We start from the raw sequence: 21,131 nt of genomic DNA, 5'->3' as shown, positions 1-21,131 counted from the left end.
ACATTTCAGGCCGAGGAGCCTGAGTTCCTCCAGCGTTGTGTTGCTTGGATTTCTGGCATCTGCAGATTTTCTTGTCTTTTAACTATTATCTATAGTAGTTATATTTTATTCTCCCTCTATTCTCATCAACTTCACCCCTCCCCACCACAGCTGCCAAATCTACATTAGTGGCGATTTTACATTGGCCAATTAACTTACTAACCCAGATCTTCGGGATGTTGTAGGAAAGCAAAGTTATCACAGGGAGAACATACAATCTCCACACAGACAGCACTGGAAGTCAGCTGTGAGCGTGTGTCACTGGGGTCTACCAACTACACTACTATGAATGTATATTTATCACAGTCCTACAGTGTCATACAGCTAATATTCAGAAATTCTTTATCCTACAGCAGACCAGAAGGACTGGAGGAATTCAACAAGATCTTCTCAAACCAACTAGAATGGACAATAAATGTGCCTTTGCTTATGCCAAGAATAGACAAAGTGTACAATAATAACCAAGTTAATCTCGGCATTACTTATGTCATTAGTCATTATCAGCTTTTCAGCGATAATAACTTCAGCAGCTATACGAAGAGCATGTCTTATGAGTTCTGTCATTAATATCTACTCACATGAAATCAATTACATTAAAATAATTTTAAGTTTTCCTCTAACACACAGTATATTGTGTTGAGATTAGATGTGTGGCTAACGGTGACTTCATAGGAATTACCCTAATTACTACTTTCATATCGCAAAGGAAAAAAAACAATGAAGAGGACTGAAGAACAAATTTAGGTCTGAAGGTACACTGTGGGATGTAGTGGTGTTGGTGCAAATTTGGATCTTCTGTGTTGATTTGCCATTCCCGAGGTTTTCCCAGTGACTGTGTTGAAAGCCACTCCTCAGCATTACTATGGTTTCACTTAATATTCAAATATGAATTCTAAAAGTACTTTAAAAATGTAAATGAAGCACGAGAACCTATGTAGCATCTTTTACTCTCTCTGAATGGCAAAACCCCTCATCAAGGCTAACAAAATATTTGTGATGTGCAGTCAATGTTATAATGAAAAGGAAAACAAGTACTAATTTTATGCAGAGGTCCCACATAGTGGCAGTGAGCTAAATGATCAGATAATTTGCTTGTTGGGGAACAAATACTAGTCAGGATATGAGGAAAAAGGACTGAAGCTAACCGAATTGCTTCAAAAATCTAGAACAGTCTTCAATGAGGTGTTAGCAGTGGGAAATGTGAGCAGCTTCAAGTTCCTGGACATCAGTATCTATCCTGGGCCCAAGACATTGATGCGGTCACTAAGAATGCACACCAGAATCTCTACCTTGTTAGGAGTTTGAGAAGATTCAGTTTACCACAAATTTCCATAGACATATGGTTGCATAACAGCCAGATACGGAGGCTTCAATGCACAGACAGCAGTAGGCTGTAGGGGCTTGTGGACTTGAGCCAACTCCCTCAGACACAACTTTCCATAGGTGTCCTCCATCAAGGACATCTTTAAGAGGGCAGTGCCTCAAGAAGGCGGCATCCATCATTAAGGACCTCCACCACCTACAGCGTGCCCTCTTCTTACTACCATCAAGAAGGAGGTATAGGAATCTCAGCACCCACAAACACCAATTCAGAAACAGCTTCATGGACACATGAACACCAGCTCTTTATTCCTTTTTTCGTAATTTATAGTCATTTTATGACTTTGAACTGCACCGCTGCCACAAAACAACAAATGTCACATTATATAAATCAGTGATAAAAAAAAATCTAATTCTGATTTTGGGCAGAATAATCAGTGTAATGTGTTTTTCAAACTTTATTATTTGTTTTATCCACAGATATCTGATTTTCTTATGCGAAGTAATTACTTACCCAAAAGACAATACCTCTGTAAAGTCAAGCTAAATGATCTCCATGGTAGGTTCTGACACCCAGTTTTACCTTATTTCTCATAACAGCTCCATTGCTGCATAGCTCTCAGTAGATGAATTTCCTTGAAATAAATTCTGAGAAGACAGTTGTCCATTTCTTATCCTGACCATTCCTTGTCTTTAGTGCCTGCAGTAATTTGCTTGCTACTCTGTCAATGATACATCTCCAAGGTTGAACCAATGCCAGCAGGCTTGGTGTTAACCAGCATTCAAGTGTGTCCAACATCAGTACTATCTCTGTCACGCTATATATTTGCTGATCTGTCTTTGCTGGTTTTTGTTGAAACCTCATCCATATCTTTTTTCTCCTTTTCCTATTGATTTATTATTCTCACATGTACCAGGGTGCAGTGAAAAGTTCGTCTTGCATACTGAGGTAAAAAAATAGCAATGCATAATAAAGTGTCAAAACTACAGAGAAAGTGCAGTGCAGGTAAACAATGGCAGGCAAGATCATAATGATGCAGATCGTGAGGTCAAGCGTCCATGTTATCGTACAAGTTGTACCAAAGGTCTGTTCAAGAGTCTGATAACAACCTTTTAGAAGCTGGCCGACATCAGATCTTCCAGTCTCCACAAACCTGAAATCACACAAAGCTCTGTAATCTTTGATATAGTTCACACTCCTGGTAAATTGCACTGATTCCTCAGTGAATACTCAATTTTTAAAATTCTCATCTTTGTTTTCATGTATTTTAATGTAGTTTTGTCTATTCTTAATACTGTAATCCCCTTCAACAAAGCATAGCGTGCAACTGAAACGTCGACTGTACCTCTTCCTAGAGATGCTGCCTGGCCTGCTGCATTCACCAGCAACTTTGATGTGTGTTGCATGCAATGTTCTTCCATTTTTGTTTTCAATAGGTACATTTAATGTCAGAGTAATGTATACAATATACATCCTGAAATTCTTTTTCTTCACAGGCATCCGCGAAAACAGAGGAGTGCCCCAAAGAATGAATGACAGTTAAAATGTCAGAACCCCTATGCCCCCTAACTCCCCCTCCCAAACACAAACAAGGCAACCCCCACCAGCAAAAAAGCATCAGTGCCCTCCACTGAGCACTCAGCATGCAGCAAAGCATCGATAAAGGAACAGACTCGCACAACCCCAAGAACTACTCGTTCACCTTGTAATTTGAAATACCACAGACCCCCTAATAAGGGAAAAAGAGCTGTCCCTGTTTCACAGCGAAAGGGGAGACATAATAAATAACTCGCTGATATATGATGTTAAAAGTCTATCACATCGCATTTTGCGAGCTCTGTCCCTGGAGAATCAGCAGAAAAGAGCAGGGTAAAGAGCTCACAGAATAGGTAGAGCCCTGAAAAAGTATTCAACCCTCACAACTATTTTCACATTTTACTGTCTCATTTTCGAGATCTCAAATATTTTGAAGTAGGATTTTTCAGCTTAATCTACAAAGGATTGTGCATCATGTCAAATCAAAAGAAAAATTCCAGAACTTGTCAACAATTCACTAAAAATTAAAAACTAAAATTGTGAAGCTGTAATTACTATGCTAACTTTCCTCAGGTGCAACACTGTATAAGGTAATATACCTTACCCAACTACCCAATTTGTTGATTGATTGGAGGATCACCTGTTTCCAATGAATTCCTAGGAATAATTCCCCCCCCCCCACCCCAGTAAGATCCATCAGTACGGTAGATATTCAACAGACCAAACCAAAACGAAGGCAAAAGAGCATTAAGAGACAAGTCAGGAATATGATAATAAAGCACAAATCTGAGGAAAGCTACAAGACCAATTCAAAGACCTCAGAGCTCAGTGTAGTCCATCATGAAAAAGTGGAAAAAATATGAAACCACAATCACACTGATGAGGTCAAATCACCCCTCTAAACTCAGTTGCTGGAGAAGAATGGCATTTGTAAATGAGGCTGCTATGATGCTAACAGTCATTATGAGTAAACTGCAGAAGTCAGTGGCTCCACAATCTCTAACGCCTTGCACAAGAAGGGTATTAATGGAAGTGTGGCAAGGAAGAAGCCCTGGCTAAAACAAAAGCAGATCCTTGCCTATAAAAACTTTGCATAGTATCACTTAGAAGATACTGTGAAGATGTGGAAGAAGGTCTTGTGGTCAGATGAGACTAAATCGGAACTTTTTGGCCTCAACATTAACTGGCATACGTGACATAAATCTAATACTGCACATCAACCAGGTAACACCATTCCTGCTGTAAAGTATAGTGGAGGTAACACCTTGCTCTGGAGATGCTTTCCAACAGCAGGGACTGAAAATCTAGTTAGGATTGATGGGAACATGAATGCTGTTAAATACAGAGAGATCCTGGAAGCTTGAACTGGGGAGGAAGTTTATCTTTCAGCAGGACAACGACCCAAAGCAGACTGCCTGAGTAACCATGGAGTGGAGTGGCTTCACATGACATCCTTGAGTGGTCCAGTCAGAGTCCTGACCTTAACATGATTGAACATCTCTGGCGAGACCTCAGGATTGCTGTCCATCACCACTCCACAGCTAACCTGGCGCAACTTAAGCAAGGAAAACTGAGCAAATCTTGCTCCATCACATTGTGCAAAGCAAAAAAGAAACTTATCCAAAATGACTACTGGCTGTCAAGCTGCAAGAAGTGGTTCAATTGAGCAAAGGGGGATGAATACCTTTGAACAGCTAAAATTTCAGTTTTTGCTTTTTTATGTTTTACACTTTTCCCTGTTTTTTTTGGGCTCTACTGTGGAAAAAAAAGAGCATATGATTCACAAATAAAAATTCTCAGTTAAATGAATCAAAATCCTTGGTTGTAGTTAGTGCTTACTTATGCGAACAAAGAGTTGGGGCTGAATACTTTTTCCAAGGCAACTGTATTGCGAGTTGCAAGATTCATTCTACTTTAAGTTAAGCAGAAACTATATGCTTGGAAATTTCTGGGAAACTGTCAAAAACAATTGGTAATTTCTAAGCTGGTTTAAGAAGCAAATAAAATCACCAAACCGCTTGCAGATGGATCTGCATGCACAGCGTGAGTTTTATCTCCGAGAGCAATAATTGGTGTCTATTTATTTCTCATCGGCCAGTCAGGATGCTATTTTCCGCCTCAGATCCAGAGGTTTTTTTTCCCCTCTCTCATTCACTGAAGTGGAAAAAACTCTTATCTGCTGTTTATTATTTCAGTGACATACCCTGGAGCAGTTTTCCCTTCTTCTTCCGGCAGATTTCGGGCGGAGCCTGCCGGCCAGACGCGCATGCGCACCTTCTCGTTAGCGGTGGGTGGTTCTCTTTCGGCAAGCCGGACGAGTTGGCAACGGCGACCCGTGGAAGGAAACGGCCGGTCGCGTATCGGGATCCAGCGCCGTCGCTCGGCTCGGCTTTTTCCTTCGCTGAAGCGAGCGATGCCACGCGAGTCCCGGGAGCGACGTGACGGGACCTTGGAAAAGGCGAACGGCGCCGAAAGCGCCTGAGATCCCGGAGCGGCGGCGACGGCGCGAGAGGAGGTTTCGGGGGGGAAAAGTTCCCGGGTGGTCGCGGGGGCAAAGAGATTGGTTCCGCCCGCCCCCTCCGCCCACTTCACCTGGCCATGAAGAAGAGCCGGGAGGACGAAATGAACGTGGCGCCGGAGGCGGCAATCAGCTCGCGGGGCACGACCGAGAGTCTGGCCGACCCTGACTCCGGCCTTCGCGGGGATGTCAGTTCCTTGGGCTCCGACTCCGAGATCAATGGCTTCGTCAACGGGGACCAGAAGATCGACAAGTATGGCTTCGTGGGCGGCGCGCAGTACACAGACGAGATGTAAGTAACCGGGCTTCAGCCACCTCCGGCCCGAACTCCGCGGTCCATCCGCAAGCAGTATCGGTTACACCTATCAGCGTTAGTGCAGCCTGCAGTCTGAAAGTTTGGCGGAACTTTGCCCCAAGTTCTCACTTTCTTCTGTATTCTATTTACAAATTTCACTAGGCTTCTCCCCTAGTCTTTTAACTTCTTTCCTCCCCTCAGACTACTGAAGTTGGGCACTGATTCTCTTTAGCGAGGCCATTTCTTTTCCGGAGTAGGAGCAGAACTGCCCAAACTCTTTGACAGTTGATAGAGTGAAGTAACCATCAACCGTAACCATCTGCACCCTGCCAACCATACACTAGCTGGATTACACATTGAGGATATCCGTTAAGCCAACGTGTTGATGCCGAAAGGTAATGCCGCTGCTTTCTTGCAAAAATAAAAGCCACTTGGCAAAAAAAAGATAAGGTCTAAAATCGTGGAAAATCTCGAGCGAAGTGAAAACAGTGCAATGCAACAGTATTTAGAGATGACATGGGAATAGTTGGAGCTTCAGTCGAGGTCTGGAAAATACATGTTTCGAGCCCTGTTTTTGCTAATGGTGGTAGGAAGCCACGAAGGCGTTAGTGATTAAGTACCTTCTTGAATGTAAATACGTTTTCATTAATAAATGTATAATAGATGTAGTTTTAAAAAAACCTATTTGAAATGGATTTAAATATTTGGTATAATGATTAAGTGTTTTATTGTAACTGGGGTGAATTTAAAACTGAAAAGTTGCTCCTTAGAAACAACAAAAAAAATCTTAAGTAGGCCATTTGGCATCTGAGCTTATCAAATTTGATCATAGTGGTTGATTATTACTGTATTTAATTGTTTAGAGATTCATTACAGTAACAGGCACTCAAGGAGCCTGCACTCATGTGATCTGTTAACCTTGTCACTCTTTGGAATGTGGGAGGAAAGTGAATTACCCTGAGGGAACCTATGCTGTCACAGGGAAGACATGCAAACTCCTTACAGTGGTGGACTTAAAGCCAGGTCACTTGGCACTGTAATAGCATTACACTAGCTGTATTCCCTTCTCCCTGTAACCCTTTGACCTTCTTATGATAATCTTGCACCAATAGGCAGAATAAGTCAAAATAGTAGAACGGATTTGCACGCTATTTCTTGTGCTGCTGCTGAGATTATAAGCATTAATTGTTTTGCAAATAGCATCTGAGTAACCTGGAGGTCTCTTTGTCCTTTGTTCTGGTTGTCCTGTTATCTGAAACTGAAGGGGACAGTGAGAGAAAATACAGATTGGTGCATATGCTAAACTGCACTGGCAGGTTACCTAAAATATTTATTTGTCTGCTCAAAAATTAGTACGGAATCATCTTTATTTCATTATTAAGGAAAGGATTTTTCAAAGGATTTACAGAAATGCTATTATTCTAGTTTGAGTTTTATTGAAATCATTTAATTGTGTGGCTGCAATGTTTAAGATAGAAATAGTACAGCCTGGTTCACATGTACCTCACCGCAGATTTATTTCTGAAAATAATCAGTCGCCAGACAAGTAATGCCAGTGCATCTGTGCTTTAAAAAATTAATAGTTCAAATATAAGCGCAAGTTGGCAATTTGGGTCCTATCTCAGTTCTTGGTTTCATTGTTGAAGTGATGTTGACTTCAGCTCTACAGGGTCTATCACATAAACCCTTGATTTGCCTATTGATCAATAACTTTTCTTTCTTGGTCTTGAACATATTGAATAATGACGTACAATGAACATGAATTGACTTGACCTTGTCTTATCCCAGCACTTAACATAGAATCGTTTCTGAACTGCTTCCAGTGCAGGTTTATCTTTGCTTTTAAATTAAGAGACCAAAACTGTGTGCATTCATCTTTGCACGTCCCTGCACTTTATCACAAGGAAATTTCCCTGCTTTTATGATACCTTTGCAATGTTCCTTTTTTTTTGGCTATTTACATGCTGTACTGGAATGCTAGGTTTCTATTTCATGAATGTCAGAATCGGGTTTAATGTCACTAGCGCGTGATGAAATCTGTTAGTTTGTTGATGCCATATTCTTCAGCACTACCATCATTCTTTAGCTTACCTCCATTTAATTAATATTCTACTGTCTTCCTGTTGAACTAGGTAATATTATTTTTACACACTGTTTTCCAAATGCCAAAGTATTTGCTTTGTCTATACTTCACTGCAGGCTCTTCATGCCCTCCTCACAACTTAGTTTCCCACTTAATGTTTGTATCACAAGCATATCTGGCTACAGTACAATCTGGCCCTTCATCTACAGTATTATAAATTGTGTACATAGTGCCACAGCATTGATCTCTGTGCTGTCCTTCTAATTACAGATTACCAACCTGAAAGCTGATTATTTATCCTGACTCAAATTTTTATTAATTGGTCTATTCTCCATAAATGCTAATGTATTGGCCTCGACAGCAGGAGTTCCTACCCTTTTTGTGATATTTTATGGCATCTACCAACTTGCAAATCCAGATAAACAACTCTCTTCACTGCATCAATTACATCCTCAATGAACTCTTGGCGTGCTTTTCTTATCTATCATAAACCATATCAGTTCTGCCTGATAGTGTTACGCTTTTCAAAATGCTACGTTATTAGTTATTTAGGAGTTAGAACATTTTCACCATGACAAAACGTTTGGTGAGTTAGTTTGTAAACCTGGTGTGAGCGAAAGATGTTGGGAATGGTGAGGGTGGAGTGCCTCTCTGGAGGTGTGTGGAGAGGTGGCAGAAAAGGAGTGCCAGAGTGTTTGGTGGGGGTGGGGCGCGGGTGAATGGGTGCAGACCCACCTATCCCTGAGACACCAGACAAGGTTATTTGATTCCAAACAGTTGGTTTATCAAGCATTACAGAATGTCTCTCTGGTGCCTCCCTCTCCCTTCCCTTTTTCCCATCCATGATTCCCCTCACCCTGCCCCTTCCCACTCAGTTCACAATAGAGACCCAATCAGAATCTCGTTTATCATCATTCACATGTGTCATAAAATTTGTCTTTTTTCTGCAGCAGCAGCAGTACAGAGTAATGCATAAAATTTCTATAATATTGTTCGAAAGTCTTGTGCTCCTTAGTTATGTATATGTGCCTAAGACTTCTGAACAGTACTGTACTTTACAGAACAGCCAGCACAGAGCCAATTGTTCTTGAAGAGGTGGTAGTGAGATACCATCTGGAATCACTGTGGTTCCTCTGGAGTAATTACTTCCACAGTAATCTTATTCATGGTAATCCAGGCTTTTGACCAGACAACATGCTGTATGAATTCAGGATTGTTTAATGTCATTTCCAGCACACAAGTGTAAAGGAGAATGAAGTAATTGTTCCTCCAGATTCAATGCAAAAAAACACAGTAAGATGAAGAACACAATGAAAATCACACAAAATATAAATATGTAAAGTAGTTTATCTACATAGATTGTACCTAAAAGTGACACTAGGCACAGCAGTGTCTGTACATAAGGTGACTGACATGAAATTGTGTTGATTGGGAGTGTGGGTGGAGTGGGTTAGTGAGTGGAGGTGTTGATCAGCCTTACTGCTTGGGAAAAGTAACTTTTTTTGAGTCTGGTAGTCCCAGTGTGGATGCTATGTAGCCTCCTCCCTAATGGGAGTGAGCAAACATTCTATTAACAGGGTGGGTGAGAGATCCACTGGCCCATTTTCCAGTCCCTTTCTGTATATTTGTCCTTGATGGCAGATGGGCTGGTGCCCGTTATAGAGACTTCCTGCCCGCAGTGTAGTTTCAGTACCATGCAGTGATGCAGCATATTAGGATGCACTCTACTGCGCAACTAGAGAATGACGTGAGTATTGACGTGCATAGTCCAGCTCTCTTCAGTCTCTTCTGAAAGTCGAGGTGTTGGTGAGCTTTGCTGATCATGTAGAATGTGTTCTGGGGTCGTGAGAGGTTTTGAGATGAGCACTCCCAGGAGTTTGAAACTGTTCGCAGTTTCCACTGCTGTGCCACCAATGCAAAAAGGGGTGTGAGTTTTCCTGAAGTTGATAACCATCTCCTTTGTCTTATTGACATTGGGGAAGAGATGATTTGCGTGGCAACGGGCCCCTAGTTCTTCCACTTCCTTTCTGTAGGTTGTCTTATCATTGTTGGTGGTGAGCCCCATCACTGCTGTGTCATTGGTGAACTTGACAACGTGATTACTTGGGTGTTTGGCTGTGCAGCCATGTGTGAGTATAGTGTACAGCAGTGGAATCAGCACATGGCCCTGGGGGACACCTGTGCTGAGGATGACTTGAGAAGGTGTTAGTTCAGGAGCAGACTTGGCTACATACCGACGGTGGAGGTTGTAGGTTTGCAAATCACTGTTAAACAAGCTTTGCTTCTCAGGAGTTAGATATCAAGTCTTTCCTTGCAGATTATTCAGCCTCTGACCTCTTCTAGCTACGCTATCAATATAGCTGATGCAAGTTAAGTTTCTGATCACCTGTGGGTCTCGACTGAAATCAAGGGATTCAACATTTGTAATGCTATTTGAAAAAGGAAGGTGAATTAGGTTTTCTTGAGGATGGGGATTGTGTAGTATGAATGATGTGTCCCAGTTATCTTCTGTGGCCTGGATGTTGTCTAGGTTTTGTTTGCTCCTAGAACTGTGTTATTGCGTGAGAATTGTGAATGTTGCTCGACACCTTGCAGTTATCAGCCATTATCTCTGTTTCTGACAATGTAATTGAGTGAAGGAGCTACAGATAGTCAGGGCAGGAATAGGATGATAGTACAAATGAATGACTGGCTGAGGAAGTGGTTTAGGGGGCAAGGTCTTGGATTCTCTTCTGGGGGAGTTATAACCTGTACAAAAAGGACGGATTACATCTGAACCTGAGGGGGACCAATATCTTTGCGAGCAGGTTTGTGAGTTGTTGGGGAGGGTTTAAACTAAGTTGGCAGGGGTATAGGAACTAGAGTGATGGGGCTGAGGATGGGGCAGTTGGTATACAAGTCGATACAGTGTGCAGTGAGATTGAGAAAGGACAGACAGATGATAGGGCAAAATTTCAGTCAATGGGATGAGGTGAAGTGAAGATAGAATCGAAAAGGGTGACAAATTATAGGACTGAAAGCGTTATATATGAATGCACACAGTATACGGAAAAAAGTAGATGATCCTGTAGTGCAGTTAGAGATTGGCAGGTATGATGTTGTGGGCATCTCTGAGACGAGGCTGAAAGAAGATCATAGTTGGAAGCTTAACATCCAGGGATACACATTGTATCGAAAGGACAGGAAGGTAAACAGGGGTTGGGTTGTCCTGCTGGTAAAATACAAAAAATGAAATCAAATCCTTTGAAAGAGGTGACAGAGGATCAGAAGATGGAGAATATGGGTAGAGTTAAGAAACAGCAGGAAACAGAAAAGGCATGTAATAAGGGCAGTGTTATGATAATCATGGGGAATTTTAATATGCACGTAAATTGGGAAAATCAAGTTGGTGCTGGATCCCTAGAGAGGGAATTTGTAGAATACCTGTAAGGTGGCTTTTTGGAGCAGTTTGTGGTTGGGCCTACCAGAGGAAAGTCAATTCTGGATTGGGTGTTGTGCAATGAACCAGATTTGATTAGGGAGCTGAAGATAAAAAGGAACCCTTAGGAGACAGTGATCATGATACGATAGAATTTACCCTGCAGTTTGATAGGGAGAAGCTAAAGTCAGATGTATTGGTATTACAGTGGGGTAAAGTGAATTACAGAGGCATGAGAGAGGAGCTGGCTAAGGATGATTAGAAGGGGATACTGTCAGAACAGCAATGGCTGGAGTTTCTGGGAGAAGTTCAGGAGGCGCAGGGTAAATTCATCCCGAAGAAGTATTCTCAAGTGAGGATGAGGGACCCGTGGCTGACAAAGAAAGTCAAAGACAGCATGAAAGCAAAAGAGAGGGCATTTAATAGAGAAAAGATTAGTAGGATTGAGAAGTTTTTAAAAATCAGAGGGCAACCATAAGGAGAGAAAAGATGAAATTTGAAGGTAAGCTAGCCAATAATATGAAAGAGGATACCAAAAGTTTTTTCAGATATAAAAAGTAAGAGAGGTGACAGTGGATATCGGGCCACTGGAAAATGATGCTGGAGAAGTAGTAATGAGGGGGCAAAGAAATGGCGGGAGAACCTAATAAGTATTTTGTGTCAGTCTTTACTGTGCAAGATACTAACAGAATGCCAGAAATGCAAGGGTATTGAGAAGTAAGTGCAGTTGCTGTTACTAAGGAGAGGTGCTTGGGAGCTGAAAGGTCTGGTAGACAAGTCACTTGGACCAGGTAGACTACACCCCAGGGCTCTGGAAAAAGGTAGCTGAATAGATTGAGGAGGTGTTAGTACTGATGCTTGAAAAATCAGTAGATTCTGGAATGTTTCTGGAGGACTGCAAAATTGCAAAATGTCACTGCACTCTTCAACAAGGGAGGGAGGTAGAAGGAAAAAAAAATAGAGGCCAGTTAGCCTGACTTTAAGCGGGAAGATGTTGAAGTCCATTATTAAGGATGAGGTTTCAGGGTACTTGGAGGTGCAAGATAAAGTAGGCCAAAGTCAGCATGGTTTTCTTAAGGGGAAATCTTGCCTGACAAATCTGTTGGAACTCCTTAAGGGAAATCAGGCTGGATAGACGAAAGGAGTGTCAGTGGATGTGGTTTATTTGGATTTTCAGAAGGCCTTTGACAAGTTGCCACATATGAGGCTGGTTACCAAGATAGGAAAATTGGCTGACTGGCAGGAGACAAAGAGTCAGGATAAAGGGGACCTTTTCTGTTTGACTGCCGGTGACTGATGGTGTTTCACAGGAGTCAGTATTGGAACAGCTTCTTTACATGTTATGTCAGTGATTTGTATGATGGAATTGATAGCTTTGTAGCAGATAGTGTTGAGGAAGCAGGGAGTCTGCAGAAGGACTTGGACACATTGGTAGAATGAACTAAGAAGTGGCAGATAGAATATAGGGCATGGAAATGTATGGTCATGCACATTGCTAGAAAGAATAAAGGTGTAAACTGTTTTCTAAATAGGGAGAAAATTCAAAAAGCCTGGGTGCAAAGGGTTCCCCAAAGGTTAATTTGCAGGTTGAGTCGGTGGTAGAGAAGGCAAATGTAATGTTAACATCCATTTTGAGAGGACTAGAAAGAGCAAGCATGTGATTTTCAGGCTTTATAAAGCATTGGTTAGACCACACATGGAGTATTGTGAGCAGTGTTGAGCACCTTATCTAAGAAAAGAGGTGTTGGCATTGGAGGGGGTCCAGAGGCGGTTGACAGGAATGATTCCAGGAATGAAAGGGTTAACATATGAGGAACATTTGATAGCTCTGGGCCTGTACTCACTGGAGTTTGGAAGATGGGGTGGGTGGGTGGGGGGGGGGAGAAATCTCTTTGAAACCTGTCTAATATTGAAAGACCGAGATAGACTGGATGTGGGGAGGATGTTTCCGTTACAGTGGCATGCAGAAGTTTGGGCGTCCCGGTCAAAATTTCCTATTACTGTGAATAGCTTTTCTCTTTCTTTTCTAATATTTTTATTAAATTTCATAAATGTACAAATTTACACAAATACAGAATTCATAAGGATACTTATTATAAGTCAAAATAAGGTGGCACAAAATGCACCATATATAAATCACACTGATACAATCACGGTATCCCATATTTGTGATCAATCAAATAAAATAAATTGGATTATGAAATACAATAGTATGGCTAATTATATTATTAAAAAAAAATCTACACCCACTACCAAGACAAAGCTGGTTGGTTTAAAAAAAAGGAAAAAAAAAGTACTTTACCATATGTGTGTTTTATAATAATAGTCCAGACCTATATTTTAATAACATTAACAATTTGAAGATTTTCAAAATAGTCCAGAAGGAGTCCCCAGAGCATTTGAAAATCTTGATTAGATTCAGAAATCGAACAACGAATCTTCTCTAAAATTAAACATAACATAACATCGCATAACTATTGAGCATGTGTGTGTGTGTGGGGGGGGCAACCTCCTTCCATTTAAGCAAGATCGCCCTCCTAGCCATAAGAGAAATAAAAGCCAGTACCCACAATTGAGAAGGCTCCAAAATGATAGCTCGTTCCTCAACAATACCAAATAAGGCAGTCAAAGGATTGGGCTTAAAATTAACTTTAAAAAGTACAGAAAAAGTTTGGAATACAACTTTCCAATATTTTTCAAGGCTTGAACATGACCAAAACATATGAATTAATGAAGCCTCTCCATTATTACATCTCTCACAGTAAGGAGGTTACTGTGAATAGCTAAGCGAGTAAAAGATGAACTGATTTCCAAAAGGCATGTTAAAGATGACACATTTCTTTAATATTTTAAGCAAGAAAACTTCTTTATTTCCACCTTTTACAGTTTCAGAATAACAAAAAAGGAAAAGGGCCCGAAGCAAAAGTTTGGGCACCCTGCATGCCAGTACTTAGTAACACCCCCTTTGGCAAGTATCACAGTTTGTAAATGCTTTTTGTAGCCAGCTAAGAGTCTTTCAATTCTTGTTTGGGGGATTTTCCCTCATTCTTCCTTGCAAAAGGCTTCTAGTTCTGTGAGATTCTTGGGTCGTCTTGCATGCACTGCTCTTTTGAGGTCTATCCACAGATTCTCGATGATGTTTAGGTCAGGGGACTGTGAGGCCCATGGCAAAACCTTCAGCTTGTGCCTCTTGAGGTAGTCCATTGTGGATTTTGAGGTGTGTTTAGGTTCATTATGTAGAAGCCATCCTCTTTTCATCTTCAGCTTTTTTGCAGACGGTGTGATGTTTGCTTCCAGAATTTGCTGGTATTTAATTGAATTCATTCTTCCCTCTACGAGTAAATGTTCCCTGTGCCACTGGCTGCAACACAAGCCCAAAGCATGATCGATTCACCCCCGTGCTTAACAGTTGGAGAGGTGTTCTTTTCATGAAATTCTGCACACTTTTTTCTCCAAACATACCTTTTGCTCATTGCAGCCAAAAAGTTCTATTTTAACTTCATCAGTCCACAGGACTTGTTTCCAAAATGCATCAGGCTTGTTTAGATGTTCCTTTGAACCTTTTGAATAGAACTTTTTGACCACAATGAGCAAAGGTATGTTTTGATAAATGATTACTAACGCGTCTACTATAACCTCCACCAGTGCCCTCAGCACCCTGGGGTGCATCCCGTCAGGACCAGGGGACTTATCTACCTTCAGGCCCTCTAGTTTGTTCATCACTATCTCTTTAGTGACAGTGATTTTTATCATGGTCCTCACCTCCCATTTCGTCCATAACATCCTTCTTTGGCATATTAAACATGTCCTCCACCGTGAAGACCGACACAAAATAGTCGTTCAATGCCTCAGCCATTTCCTTATCACCCAGTATCAATTTCCCCTTCTCTTCTTCCAAGGGACCTACATTGACTTTAGCCACCCTCTTCCGCTTTATATATTTATAAAAACTTTTGCTATCTGTTTTTATATTTTGTTAATTTACTTTCATACTCTATCTTCCCTTTCCTTATTTCTAGTTTAGTTGTTCTTTGTTGCTTTTTAAAGTTTTCCCAATCCACCAGTGTCCCACTACTCTTTGTGACTTTGTATACATGAGCTTTTAATTTGATACTATCTTTTATTTCCAAGGCTGACTCTTCCCACACTTACTGTCCTTAGTTTTGACTGGAATATACTTTTGTTGAGCACTGTGAAAAATCTTTTTGGAAGTATTCCACTGTTCCTCAACTGTTCTACCAAATAGCCTGTGCTCCCAATCCACATTAGCTAACTCCTCCCTCATCCCGTTGTCGTCTCCCTTGTTCAAGCATAATACACTAGTTTTAGATCTAACTATTTCATCCTCCATCTTTATGCGAAATTCAATCATACTATGATCACTCTTTCCAAGAGGATCCCTGACTACAAGGTTGTTAACCTTACCTGTCTCATTACACGGGACTAGATCTAAGATAGCATTTTCCCTTGTAGCTTCACTAACATGCTGCTCAAGAAAGCCATCACGGATGCATTCTATGTAGTCCTCCTCAAGACTTCCTTGACCAACCTGATTCACCCAATCTATGTGGAAGTTAAAATCCCCCATGACAATTGTCGTTCCGTTCTTACAAGCCTCAGTTATTTCTTGGTTAATCACCTCTGCCACTGCAATATTTTTATTAGGTGGCCCATAGACAAGTCCCACCAGTGACTTTTTTCCCCCTTTTACTATTCTTAATCTCTACCCAGATGGACTCAGCATTCTGCTCCATAGATCTTATATCGTCTTTAGTAGGTAAGTCTAGGACTAGAGGGCACAGCGTCAGAATAGAGGGACGTCCATTTAGAACAGAGATGAGGAGGAATTTCTTTAGCCAAAAGGTGGTGAATCTGTGGAACTCATTGCCATAGACGGCTGCTGGGGCAAGTCATTGGATAAATTTAAGATGGAGGTTGATATGGCTTTGATTAATCAGTGTGTCAAAGGGGCGATGATGGGAGAATGGGGTTGAGAGGGATAATAAATCAGCCATGATGGAATGGTAGAGCAGACTCGATGGGTCAAGTGGCCTAATTCTGTTCCTGTGTCTTATGGCTTATGGTGTAAAGATAACGGTTGTTAAATGGTAACCTATGCTGCAATATTCTTGGCTCTTATAATTGGCCTGTAATGGTAGCAACTTTTAAGCCATGTATAACTTCCCCATTTCCCTTTGACTCCCACTTTGGCTTCTTGAAGCTGCCTTTGATCAAATACAGTCCTTGATGTTCTGCTGAGCTCAGCTGTGAAATTCAGTTCTTAACTAGGTTTGACCAAGGCTGCAATGAGCTCTGAAGTGAATGCTCCTGGAAGCCGCAAATACGGCAGAGGTGAGCATCCGTGAAGGGTGAATAAATGTACTTCCTTCACCTTGCTCATAATTGTGAGTATACTTATTAGGTGAATGGCTGAATTAGATTTGTCATGTGTTCATGAGCAACTTCTATTTGTCTATGAGCAACTTGGACAGTGTGTTAGTGTAGTGGTAAATGCAATGCTTTACAGTGCTAGCTGTAGGATCAGAGTCCAATTGCCACTACTGTTTGTAAGAAGTTTGTACGTTCTCTCGAGACTGCGTGGGTTTCCTCCCACATTCCAAAGACGCATGCTTAGGGTTAGTAAGTTTTAGGCATACTGTGTTGAAACTGGAATTGTGGTGACACTTGCTGGCTGCCCAGCATAATCCTCACTGATTTGATTTTACACAAACAACATGTTTCACTGAATGTTTTGATGTACATGTGCCAAATAAAGCGGATCTAATCTGTTTCGGCTGCCTGACTTGAGCGTTTATAGCATTTTTTGTTTTGTTCCAGCAATGCCCTATTTTTGAATCTCATTTGTAACTTGCACACTGCTTGTTTCTTTTTGCTCGTTTTCTTTCTTGCTGTATTATTAATTTTGTAGATCCAATGAAGAAAATACTGCTTGTGAATCTTGCCTACAAGATCTGTAATCTAGGATATGCCTTTGAGCTCATCCATGATGTTTATTTTTTTCCTTAATCAAGCCTAATAAATGGAATGATTATTAGTTGATAATATTTTTCTTTGCATGTAACAAGGAGTTTACATAAGAGAGTGATTGCCAAGTGTCTAGGCAGTTAGAAAAAACCATAGAAAAACTACAGCACAGAAACAGGCCTTTTGGCCCTTCTTGGCTGTGCCGAACCATTTTCTGCCTAGTCCCACTGATCTGCACACGGACCATATCCCTCCATACACCTCCCATCCATGTATCTACCCAATTTATTCATAGAAAACAAAAATTAGATTTGTCGTGTTCATGAGCAACTTCTATTTGTCTATGAGCAACTTGGACAGTGTGTTAGTGTAGTGGTAAATGCAATGCTTTACAGTGCTAGCTGTAGGATCAGAGTCCAATTGCCACTACTGTTTGTAAGGAGTTTGTACGTTTACTTTTGGTGTTGTAATTTTTTTTGGAAGTAGGAAAGAGTTAGCAAGCAACAGACCATTCACGTGACCTTGGAATTGCCATTGGAAGTTGAATGATATATTGGATGGCTTATTTTAAAAAAATTGTACCCAATAGCTTCAATATTGGATTCACCTCTGCCTTCAGTAGACCATTTGAGGCGCATAAATTGGACCTTCAGGCATCTGAGAACTCCTCATCTAAAACACCCTGGCTCTGCCTCTAACTCCACTGAAGCATGATCTGTGTGTTCAATCCTGAGATTGAGGGTTTGAACTTGACCTTTTGACTTGTACTTGTGTGACTAACTTTAGGACCAAAAGTTCAGTTCTTGTATTGGTACTTGAACCTTTTTTTTTGTATGTTCTCAAATGAAGTGCCAAGACATTAAAGGCTTGTTTCTCTTCGCTTCCTTGGTTATTGAATAGTGGTGGATTGATAAGTAATTGTAGTACAATTGCAATACACGTTACTACAGTAACATCTGAAGTTGGTTATCAATTTTAATTAGATGTTCCTATTCCATGTGAATTGTTTGATCTGTAATCTCTTCAAATTATTATAACTTTAGCCAAAAGAGCTTTTGTACTCATGGCCATTTGATATGGTTGCCAATTATATAATGTGCAAACAATAAAACTGAGCCACAAGTATGCTCTGATATATTTACAGAGGAGGCTATTTAATATCATTATGTGTATTTCTTTGGCATAAGTATTTATATATACATAAAAATATAAGTATTTTTGACTGGTCAGGTGAAAGGAGCAGCAGTGGAAGAGATTACCTTTAGAAATCATAGTTGTTGGACTTGGCAGAGTTATGGAGATGAACAACATAAAATGGGAGTTGAATTGGATTAATCCCAGTTCTTCTGGAATGAAGTGGATTGGAAACTGCTATGTTTTGAAGCAATGAGAGGCCTCAAAACACACACTCAAGAGATTTGGTGTAATTTTTTTTCCACGGAGGCAAAAGATGGGATTGCCAAATTCATAGCCACCTGGATGATGGTGGTGGCGATGGAGGCAGGGAAGAGAAGGGCGCCACGTTACCATGACGCTATTACAGCTCGGCATCATAGTTTGGAGTCCAATTCCAACATCATCTGTAAGGTACTTGTGCATTCTCCCTATGACCACGTGGGTCTCCTCTGGGTGCTTCAGTTTCCTCCCACATTCCAAGGGTGCACTGGTTAGTAGGGTAACTGGTCATTTTAAATTGTCCTGTGATTAGGATAGGGCTAATAGTTGGGTTATTGGGCTGGAAGGACCTGCTCGCAGTGTATCTAAATAAATATTAGCTGCCATGCTTAAAGCTACAGTGAGCTGGAAAGAAGAATTAAGAAAACAGATTTGGGTGGGTAGGAGAAGCAGCTTTTTTTATATAGTTACATAAAGAGCAAGAGAGTAAGGAAAGAGAAGAACTTAATACAGTCTGAAATGGTAATGAATATGGAGGCAGGGGACGCAAAAGATGGAGGATGCTGATGTTGCACTTGAGGATGAGATAATAGGAAGTATTAAAGGTTTTAGTATCTTTTGAAAATGAATACATTTCTAGGTCTAGTTAAAGTATAGAGAAACATGGGAGGGAATTAGAAGTGCTGACTATCATTTTTCAATCGTACAAGTCTTCAGGACTGGTGATTACACTGTATTGTCTTTGGAAAGAGAAGAATGGATACATCAAGTCAATTATTTAGACACATTCGGAATTCATTCTGAATGTTAGTATAAAGACAGATCTTATTTCGTGAAGGTCCTGATGCAGGGTCCCAGCCTGAAACGTCATCTGTTTGTTCATCTCCATAGATGCTGCCTGCCTGCTGAGTTCCTCCAGCGTTTTGTGTGTGTTGCTTTGGATTTCCAGCATCTGCAGACTTGCGTTTAGGTCTTATTTCTAACTTGATTGAATTTGGTTGAACGATTTAAGAGATAGCAAGGAAAATCTGTGAGAACAATTCATTTTATGTAGCTTGCGTGGATCTTTGCAAAGCTTTTAACAAGGCCCAACTGAGTACCATGGTCAAAAAAAAAAGTAAATGCTCGTGGGATCTGAACAGTTTTGGGAATCTCCAACAAAATTGGCCCAGTGGCTGGAAGAAAAGGATAATGTTTGCCAGAAGTTTGTTGCAACTGAAACATTGCTGGTAAGGTTCTGTCAAGCTTAGTATTTGTTCCTTTGTGAATGAGAGCTAAGAGCAGAAGTAAGCCTTTAGTCTTTCAAGATCATGGCTAATCCAACACCTCAATACTATTTCCCTTCTCTATCCCATATTTAGTGAACCTTGCTTTTAACTAATATCTTTTTGTCTTATTTTCATGTTTATTTTTATTTTCATGTTTGCACTTTATCTCTTTCTAAAGCACTTCGAATTACATTCTATGGAAAGTGCTGTACAAGTAAGTCATTAATTTAACCGTTGATTTATCATATATATCCTTTGATTTTTTTTTCCTCTAATATCCAGTAATCTGTTGACTTCCATTTGCAAAGTAATCAATGTAATAATCATCTGCAGTTCTTTGGAACGGATAATTCAAAAGACTTGCCACCTTCTGAATGATTAACTGATTGATTTGTCCCTGAAAAGCCAATCATTTATTCCCTGTTCTTCTTTCCTTAGCCATGCAAAATATCCATCCTGCAAATGCTGCATTGAGTCCTCCAAAATTTTGTTTGTGCCTGTGAAGCCATCTTATTCTACTGAATTTTAGAGAATTGGGGGAGAGCCTCAACCTCCTGATGGACCACTGAGCTGGGAAATGTTTGAATCTTTCCCTCTGCATTCCTTCTTTTGAAAACATCCTTGTACATATAAGTAAATCAAAGTTGTACATGATGGGTCCTATATAGTTATAATAATTGTTGATCCACTTCATGCTTTGTGGTGCATCAGGTGGCAACCTTGCTGTTTCTTTTGCATTTGCCTGTGTTTTTTTAACAAGGCCGACATAGCACAGATGGGAAAGCGGGCAAGGAATCAGACCAAGGACCATTCGCCTCAAAGTCCGGTGCTAATGCCATTACACCACCGACTGACAATTATAATAATTATTCTAACATTTTTACTCTTGTTTTTACTCTCAAATCATCAAGTAATAAAGGCCAGTCTAACATTTGCCTTCCTAATGGCAAGTTAGCTTGCATTGACTTTTGTACAAAAAGTGTTCAACTTTTTTTTAAACTGAAATGGTTAACCTCTCATTTTTCCAGATGATACTTCATCTGTTTTGCTATTGCCCATTCACTTGGTGTTACCTCGCTGGCAAAGTTGTATTTGACCCCCTGGCTAAATCCTCATTGCAGAATGTCGAAGTTCAGCCAGTCACCCCAAGAAGGACTCGTTTATTTGTAACCTTACTTTCTATCTAAATTTTTTTGTGCCTATCATAATTTACATTTAAGTGTAAAGGCCATAATTAATGTGCAGATATTGCAAATGTTGGCTGTACAGTTGA

The 21,131-nt window shown here is 40.6% G+C and overlaps 1 protein-coding gene across 1 annotated transcript in view; it reads left to right on the top strand.

Annotated features, from left to right (window-relative positions):
- The first annotated feature begins 5,116 nt into the window (after positions 1–5,116).
- Positions 5,117–21,131, top strand: part of tbc1d10ab (TBC1 domain family, member 10Ab) — a 74,967-nt gene continuing 58,952 nt past the window's right edge. The window contains exon 1 of the mRNA XM_063034244.1: positions 5,117–5,706. Coding sequence (XP_062890314.1) covers positions 5,495–5,706 — 212 coding nt within the window. The 5' untranslated portion in view covers positions 5,117–5,494. The remainder of the gene's footprint in view (positions 5,707–21,131) is intronic.

This window comes from Mobula hypostoma, chromosome 27, assembly GCF_963921235.1.
Source record: "Mobula hypostoma chromosome 27, sMobHyp1.1, whole genome shotgun sequence".
In the NCBI taxonomy this organism is placed as follows: domain Eukaryota; kingdom Metazoa; phylum Chordata; class Chondrichthyes; order Myliobatiformes; family Myliobatidae; genus Mobula; species Mobula hypostoma.
The sequence above is the reverse complement of the archived record's forward strand: the minus strand, read 5'-3'. Positions and strand labels throughout refer to the sequence as shown.